The 9400-nt window shown below is 44.0% G+C and overlaps 1 protein-coding gene across 1 annotated transcript; it reads left to right on the top strand.

Moving 5' to 3' along the window:
- The first annotated feature begins 398 nt into the window (after window positions 1–398).
- LOC117061122 (olfactory receptor 10AC1-like) lies at window positions 399–1450 on the top strand. Its single transcript, XM_033173810.1, has one exon. The coding sequence runs from the start codon at window positions 473–475 to the stop codon at window positions 1448–1450; it is 978 nt and encodes a 325-aa protein (XP_033029701.1). The 5' UTR covers window positions 399–472.
- The last annotated feature ends 7950 nt before the right edge of the window (window positions 1451–9400 follow it).

Here is a 9400-nt window from a genome sequence, read left to right as displayed (position 1 = left end):
ACTGGATTTCTTATGGACATTGCCAATCCTGAATGTATTGGATTTGTGACCATTATGCTCATTAGCCTTCAGTAGCAGTAAAGCTCTGCTGGATGAAATGCATCTGGTCTATTTTTTGGGAATCCTACAACATGTTGTAAGTTTTTACTCTGCTAACTATACGTTGGAATCTACTCTAGATCAATATTGAGTAGAATTTCAATTACCATCTCTTCTCTAGAGTCAAAAGCGTTTTCCAGTTTAAAGAAATTTGGACTGTCCTTGAATGCCATGTGACATTTACCTGGGAATCATGGCAACTGCTCTCACTGAGGACACAACCGAGCTGACGCAAAAGGGGGTTTCATGGGCAGGGGAGTGTTGGCAACATTGGCTGCAAACAGGACAAGGCAGTAGCTGTTGGCTTCTCTTGTCTTACGTTTTGTGCTCTGGCTTCCCATTCCTTTTGCTGCAGGTATAATGTGGAAACTGCATGGAGAGGAGTAACCATACTTCATCTGGTGGAACTATGGAATTCCTGCTCCTCGGATTCTCTGACTTGCTCCCGCTGCGGACCTTCCTCTTTTATCTCTTCCTCATGGTGCATGTGGTCACCCTTGCAGGAAATCTCCTCATCCTCCTGGCAGTGGCTGCCGAGTCCTCCCGCCCTCCTATGCTGTTTTTCCTTTGCCAGCTCTCTGCCATCGAGCTCTGTTACACCCTTGTCATTGTTCCCAAGACATTAGCTGACCTGCCCAGCCCAGTACCAGGCACCATTTCCTTTGTGGGGTGCGCGACCCAAATGCATTTCTTTGTAGCCCTGGGTGGCGCTGAATGCTTCCTCCTTGCAGCTATGTCGTATGACCGCTACGTGGCCATCTGCCGGCCCCTGCACTACATGACAATGATGAGCCAGGGCGTCTGCCTTCAGCTTGCTATCGTCTGCTGCCTCGGGGGCTTTGTGGTCTCACTGGGCCTCACCGTGGCTGTCTTCCGCCTGCCTTTCTGCAGCTCCCACCGCATTGACCATTTCTTTTGCGATGTCCCTGCTATGCTCCACCTGGCCTGCACAAAGAGCTATGTCAGCGAGCTACCCCTCCTTGCAGCCTGCGTGATCCTCCTCCTGTTCCCCTTCCTGCTTATCCTCGCTTCCTACACCTGCATCTCAATGGCTGTGATGCGCATCCGGGACTCGGCTGGTCGGGGAAAAGCCTTTTCCACTTGTGCCTCACACCTGGCCGTCACAGTCTTACACTATGGCTGCGCCACCTTCATGTATGTCCGGCCCAAGTCCAGCTACACTCCCGGCCGGGACAAGATGGTGTCTCTTGTCTACACCAACATCACCCCCTTGCTTTACCCTCTGATTTATAGCCTCAGGAACAAAGAAATCAAAGGAGCTGTGAGGAAGCTGCTGCAGAAAACGCTGGCTCAGCCAAACTGCAGCACCTTCAAGGGCAGGCTCGCGTAATTTGTGAGCCCATGCAGCTGTATTGTCAGGAGCTGGAATCAGGCGCAGGTGAGCAATGAAGCAGATGGCGTCAGTGAAGTTAACTCTTTATTCAAGGAAACCAAAACAGTTCAGGCCTAGTGATCACTGCAACTCTTCCCAGTAGGTCTTGCTCGGATGAGGCAGTTGCAAGGACAGAAGGTCCTTGCCTTCCCACTGCCTCTACAACTCCACCCCTGGTTCCTTTCCCAGCAACCTGAGGCTCCTTTGTCTTGTCACTCTTTGCTCCACTCTTTTAATTCCTTTTCAGGTTCTGGGAGACCAAAGGGGAGGGCAGCTGGTCACAGCAGGAGGGAGGGAGGACTTCCTGGCTTCTTCAGCGGCCTGCCTCATCTCTGCCCCTTGGTTCCCCCTCCTCACCAGTCTTTGCTTCTGCCTCTCATTCTGGACTGCTCTCTGTCACAGACTCTTCCTGCTCACTAAACCCTGTTCCTTCTTCAGCTTCTGACACCTCCTCCTCCCAGTCTCCTCCCTCTTCTTCCTCTGATGACTCATTGTCATCCCACCACCAATCCCCTTGGGGGTTCCCCAGCAGGTTCCTTCCACTACTCTGCATCCAGCAAGTCCAGGACATATATGCAGCTCAGAAGCCATTAACAGTGATGTTTGCTATATGGTATAAATTGTAAGGAAGGAAGGAAAGTAGACATAAATGGTGCCACTGTCCCTCGTCCCTCCCCACCTCCTACCAAGACTTGATGAGCCTCCTGTCTTTGCTGCCTGCCTGGGACTGCGAAAACAAGGGCGGCATCAAATTTTTGGTCAGACAATACAAGACTGGTGGATTGAATTCAACTTGGTAGGTCACAATATATGCAGGGCCCCTCAAGAGTGCAGTATGTGTCTGCAACAAATGTTTATTATTAGAGTAACTGGAATCCTACACATGCCTACTCGGAAGTAAGCCCCATTAAGTTCAGTAGAAGTGACTCCCAGATTTGTGGGTATAGGACTGCAGCTTAAGTGGCTGGAGAGAGAAGATAGTTTTTTAAGAAAGTTGGAAGTGGCTTGAGATGGGCATCACTTCTCACAGTGTACATGTTTATTTCTTCTGTCCCATTGTGCCAAATAGGTTTGACAGATTTGGGAAAGGAAAAACGAAAACCTGCAAGAACTGTTCACCAGAGGAAAAAGTTGGGTGGTAGAACACATGGCTATTTGTTCATACATTCATTAGTTTATATACTACCCATCAGTGGAGCTCCCAGAATGGTTAACAAATATAAGAGAAACTACACAAATAAAACATAATATGTTAGGAAATAAAGAAAAATACACGAAAAAGCCAGGGGGTGGAGGGGGGAATGCATTTCCCTGGTGCCAAAAATATAACAATGTTGGTGCCAGGTGGGCACCACCACTGAGAAAGTACCTTCCCGGGTCACCATTCCCCTTATCTCAGCTGATGGGGTTACTTGGAGAAGAGCATCCAAAGGTGACCTCATACATAGAAAGATAAATATGGAAACAGGCATTCATTTAGGTACCTGGGCCCCAAGCCATATAGGGCTTTAAACGTAAACACAAACACTTTGAATTGTGCCTGGAAATGAGCTGGAGACCAGTGAAGATCTTTCAAGGTATGTTCCCACTGACCGGTCACCACCTGGTAGCTGCATTTTGAATGAACTAACTTTCAAAACTACAGCCCTACACATAACACATTACAGAGGTCAATTCTAGACATTATCACAGCATGGGTAAGTGTTGCTACTAGGAGCCTTCAGCTCTCTGTTAAAACTGTTGTCTCTCTTCAGCTGTTTACTATTATTATTATATATTATTATTATCATCAGTGCTTTTTTTCTAAAAATATGTTTAGGGGTACTCTCATTTTCCTACTCATATTGAAATATTGCCCCTCAATGAGGCCAAACTTAGATTCACAAAATGTTTAGGGGTATGCGTACCCCTGCATCCCCCCAGAAAAAAGCACTAGTGATTATTATTAAAAAATAAGCTTATTTCTCACCCACCCTCCCAATGGCAGCAGTATTGCTGGACACAGAAACACTTAGCTAAGTGAAGAATGACCTAAACTGCCTGGAAGCACATTGTGGTCAATTTGTACCAATCACATTCCAAGATAAGAGTCTCAAGCTCTATTTTATGAGCCAGAATGGGACCCCCCCCCCCCCGAATTTTCTTTATAAAACAAAAACAAAAAAAAATGAATTTCGGCGAAAAGAGAAATTATTTGGCAACTAGCCACCTAGGAGAGATTTCATATGCCTGTGGGTTAGCTAACTAGAAACCAGGGCTGGATCTAGACGCATCAAAGACTTGTTTCAGTTAAAACTTGTTGCAAACTCTATATGAGAAATTGGGTTAGCAAAACTCCACAGCACCATCTGATGTCACAGTGTTAGAATGCATAAACAACACATATAAAGTGCTTTTTCTTTGTCAATGTAGCTGAATCCCGGTAACAGAACTATGTGGAAGTCTATATAAAACCAGGCATATTGGGGGTGGAGGGAATACTCACTCTCTGATAATTTAGTTGTTGGCAGACCTCTCAAAGTATGATGCAACTACTCACCCAGGAAAAGTAAAAAATTAGCCCAGTAACGTAGACCCCAGCACTGACATACAGAAACAGAAAGAAAACATCTTCAGAAATAAAACCCTAAGGTAATTATCATATGACCTTCAAATATCATAATTTCACCCCTATAATGCAGAAAAGGGAGCATTGGCTTGTTCTGCATGTGACAATGCAGGCAGATGGTACAGAGTTTGAATATTTCACAGAAATTGCAATTCAGCTGCCTATTTTCATGCACAAAGCCCAACCTATTCTGTCCATGCTGATGTGGAAGTTATAGAAACTGCAGGAATCCATTGAAAACAGGAAACGTCAGCAGAAGTCCACAAGGAGGCACACAAAATCCACCTTTGTGAATACAAATTCTGTTACAGTATTTGCATTTCATTTACCAAAAAAAGGCAACAGTTTCAGTTTCATTTCTCCAGATTCTTTTCATTAAGATTTCCTCCCTTTATCTGACCTGCCCTTCTTCAGTTTTAGATTCATTCAACTTCCCTTTGCTGTAAGGAGGAGAACTGAGTAAGATTGGTAAGTGACATTGTTTTTATGGGGTGCAGCTGTCATGGTAACAGATGGAGTATGATAGTTAAAATAACACTGAAACAATCAAATGTGCTGTCTTAACTTCTCTAGATAACTGCCTAAAATTAAATTATCACTATTTAATTACAAAAGGCACACACCCTAAGAACTGCAGAAAACTTCAATGAAGGGATAATTATGTGATGCGCTAAATGGGCAAATATGTAAATTAAAAATGTTTTTAAAACTGCATCAGTGGAACTGCCCTTAATTAAAATGAAACTAGCTTGCAGCTTATTAAATCACACAATACAGAAAATCATAATGGAAACACGACATGCAAAAATTTGGCAAAAAAACCAGAAAGCAACAGACCTAAGATGCCTCTTGTCTCTAACATAGAGTGCTGGACAGGTGATTAGTCTTATTTTGGTTTACAGGACCCCGTTGATACTTCCTTAAAGGAGGGGAACAAACTACCAGTGCCATCACTGCTAATGCAGAGGCAAAAGAAAGAGGGAGTGTGGGAGAGAGAGGCAGAGAAATGGAGGTGGCAGCAGTAGTGAGGAAGAGAAAGAAGTGGTTGGTTGATGGAGGGGGGGCACAATCTCTGGCTGTGTACACTACCTTTAAAGCACATTTTTAATAATAATAATAATAATAATAATAATAATAATAATAATAATAATAATAATAACAACAATAATAATAATAATAATAATAATAATAATAATAATAATAATAATAATAATTTATTTATTTATACCCCACCCATCTGTCTGAGTTTCCCCAGCCACTCTGGGCGGCTTCCAACAGAATGTTAAAATACAATAATCTATTAAACATTAAAAGCACATAATTCCCCTCAAAGACTTCTGGGCACTGTAGTTTGTTATGGGTTGATGGGAATTGTCACTCTGTGAGGGATAAACTTCAGCGCCCATAATTCTTTGAGGAGAAGAAAGTGCCCTGAATGTGCTTTAAAGGGATGGACCTGTTCACAGTCTGTGACGTTGTGTCCTCTTCCCAAAAGTGATAAGAGTGTAAGCAGAGGGTACCTCTTGTGATAAGTTTTATTCCCACAATGCCCTTTGCTTATTTGCAAGCTCTGAGGCCTTTCTTTCAAGCATCTCTTTATTCTCCCAGCTACGCCATTAGCTCTGGGATGGTATAAGGAAATGGGTTTTGTGTCTGATGCCATTAGTGTGCTGGTATTTCAGCATTTCTGTAGAGAGAAGTTATACTATTCTACCCGCCCTGAGTAATTACCAATTACCTGCCCTGGGACCTGCTGGTGAAGGGAGGGTAAGAAACTTAAGAATAATAGCAATAGTAATGATAGTTGCTGTTGCTGTTTTGCCACACATTCGCTCCGTTTGTTGGAATCCTTCTGTAGCTCCTCACAAGTTTAAACTCGTTCCGACTCGATCTGCGCAAACATTAACAGTCAAGACAGAGAAAGCAGAAGAGGGTGGTGGTGGTGGGAAACTTGGAAAGCCCCAAAGTCTGTGGTTTGTAAACATATTAGGGCAAAACTAGGTGTAATGCCATTCACACAATCGGCAACTCCGTGAATTATTTTTACATAGAGTATCAAGCATGGAGTGCATTATGGATCAGAACCCTAGCACGGGGATTGGAGGTGCTTTAGCCCATCCCCCCCCCAAAAAAAACCCCGCCACACACTCATTGCATTCCACCAGATTGGTGGCAATGGAAGTTTTCCTTTCAATCCAGATGGGAACCAGGGTGGAGAAACAAAGGCTAACATCTGCTTAGCCTTCCCCCAGGGTCCTGATCCGGATTGGGGGGCCTCACACATGTTGTTTAGTCAATAATAATTGCTGGTTGCATGAATGGCGGTGACACGTTTAATTTGGCCCTGAACAGCACATGCTGGAGGCATTAGGCAGACTTAATTAAATTAGACTCTACTAGGTGCGAAACAGATTTCTTGTTGTGTCGAGTGCTGCCGAAACAAAGAAACAGTAATGGAAAGTATAAACAGATTCTAGTAACTTGAATCTGTAGCCAGCATTAACAGGAACACACAAATTCAACAGAATAAAAGAGAAACACGGTTTCTCCAGCCAGGCTGGAGACTTATTTTAGGAAGAGAAAATATGTGGGGAAGACCCACCTCTGGACAGAACGAATCATAATGGTGGCAGCCATCTTTGTTCAGGTGTTTGCTGCATCCACACAGAAAGCATGTGGGGAATAATGTTTACTTGAATAAGGTGCACAGGTGAAGAGAGCTGAACTTTCCTCTTCTCCCCGCTACCGCATCTCCCCATACTTCACCATCTTGAAGGGTTTTTATCATGGCATTTCCCCACTAATAAATTGCTCTCCGTGACTTCTGTTGAGACAAAAAACTGGAGGGAAACAAAGTACACAAATACTTTGTACGCCTTTGGGATCCTTTCATTGTGACTGGTGGTACTCAACACTGTAAGATAGGACACAGAGAGAGAACAGTGCCAACACATGCTGATAAATGGTAATCATACCACATTTAAGAAAGTGTGCCCACCGGCTTAGGTCCCATCTGCACTATACATTTGAAGCAGTATCGCACCACTTCAAACAGTTACGGCTTTCCCCAAGGAATCCCAGGAACCATAGTTTAAGGATGCTGAGGGTTGTTAGGAGACTACTGTTCTCTTCACGGAGCTCCCTGGGAAGAGGGATTGATGGTTAAACCACTCTGGGATTAGGGAGTCTCCTAACAACTCTCAGCAGCCTTAACAAATTGCAGCTCCCAGGATTCTTTGAGAGAAGTCATTGCCGCTTAAATTTGTGTGATACTGCTTTAAAGTTATTGTGCAGATGGGACCTAGATTGCATCCATGTTAAAAGCACAAAGGAGGCATATTCTTTAGAGAGGAGGAATACCCGGAGAGGCCATTGTCAATGTACAAGTCTTTGGAGCATTATCTGGACATGGAGATGTGGTGCAGTGGAAAGATCCTTTATGTTCTGAAAAAGATACGTTTCTTTCTTTTGCAGATCTTTGCCAGAGTTTGAGAAGAAACATCCTACAGAAAATGGGTATGACATCATATTGCACTTTCTAAACGCCTTGATTTTAAAACATTCTGCCTCCGGGGAACTCATGGGTGCTGCAGAGGACTTTGGAGTATGTTCTAAAACAAGATTTGGGAAACTGTGATCCTCTATGATGTTGCTAGACTCTCATCAGCCTCAGACAGCATGGCTAATGGTCAGGGATGGTGAAAGTTGTAGCCAAGCAACATCTGAAGGGATGCAGGTTCTGCAACCATCTTTAATTTACCCAGTCCTTTTACATATATTTACATATTTTTATTCCCCAAAGGATTCTTAATTCTCAACATGTTTCAAACACCAGTCTTTCTGTTCTGATATTTTAAAAAAATGGGTTGTTCTAACTTGCTAAGAATTAGACGTAGGACGCGGTTGGCGCTGTGGTCTAAACCACTGAGCCTAGGGCTTGCCGATCAGAAGGCCGGCAGTTCGAATCCCTGCGACAGGGTGAGCTCCCGTTGCTTGGTCCCTGCTCCTGCCAACCTAGCAGTTCGAAAGTACATCAAAGTGCAAGTAGATAAATAGGTACCGCTCCGGCGGGAAGGTAAACAGCGTTTCCGTGCGCTGCTCTGGTTTGCCAGAAGCGGCTTAGTCATGCTGGCTACATGACCCGGAAGCTGTATGCCGGCTCCCTCGGCCAGTAAAGTGAGATGAACACTGCAACACCAGAGTCGTCCATGACTGGACCTAATGGTCAGGGGTCCCCTTACCTTTACCTGTCTGTAAAAACAAGGGGTGGGTAACCTGAGGCCTTTCTGATACTGTTGACTCCTGTCAGATACTGACTCCTGTCAGATACAACCAGTGTGGCTAACCGCAAGGGAAGATGGGAGTTGTAGTCCAAAAACATGTGGGGGCCCACAGATTAACTACCACTGTATCATAGAATCATAGAATTTGTAGAGTTGGAAGTATCAGGGATGTTGTGAACAACAAACTCTTCTGCAACGCTTTTCAAGGAAAAGACCTGCAAGATAGTTAAACTGTGATGAACATGTGGGAACATGCTGGGGCTTCTTCCAGCTAAGCTGACATTTGATATTTCAAACGTATAAATATTTCAAATGAATGAACCTGTGTTTCAGATTGTCAGTCTGCCCACTCAAATACTAGTTACCTCAGTACTAAATTCCTCAGCCCAGCTGTTGCGAAATGAAGGAGTGTGCACATGGCCACCAAAATGGTTGGGTGGGAATGCTATTAAACAGGAGGAAGTGAGGTCCTCAAAAGAGTTAAGCATATTCTCCCTGCACTATCACAAATTCCTCTTCAAAGAAAAGTTCCATTTGGCCTAGAAGTGTACTCAGGTTGTATATTAGGAACACATTTATCAGAATAGTTGGTGTGGGAAATCAAAATTTTAGCATTCAGTACAAATCACTCTGGTAGATTGGAGATCTGATTCTGATTCTATGAAAGTTCAGTGCCACTTAATCACAAGCAAATATATATAGGATTTGAAACAGCCTATATCAGGGATGTCCAACCAGTCAACCATGATCGCCAGGTAGATCCCCTGGTGATAGCAGTCGATCATGGCCGATCTTGGGCTCATTTGTGATCGTAAGGGGGGGGGGAAAGCTGTTGAATGAATGTATCCAACCCTGGGCCCCTCGCTGTGTTTTTCTGTCATGCAAAATGGCTGTTCTTTTGTCGTCTTCTGTGGACGATTGGGAAAATGAAATTTGGAGTAATTGCTGCCTGCTTCTGTCTATGGTGAGTGATTTATGGTCTGTCCCCCTTAAAAAAAAGCTCAACAACCTTGGCCT

The sequence above is a fragment of the Lacerta agilis genome, chromosome 16 (assembly GCF_009819535.1).
Source record: "Lacerta agilis isolate rLacAgi1 chromosome 16, rLacAgi1.pri, whole genome shotgun sequence".
Lineage (NCBI taxonomy): Eukaryota > Metazoa > Chordata > Lepidosauria > Squamata > Lacertidae > Lacerta > Lacerta agilis.
This window is presented reverse-complemented; position numbering and strand designations above follow the sequence as displayed.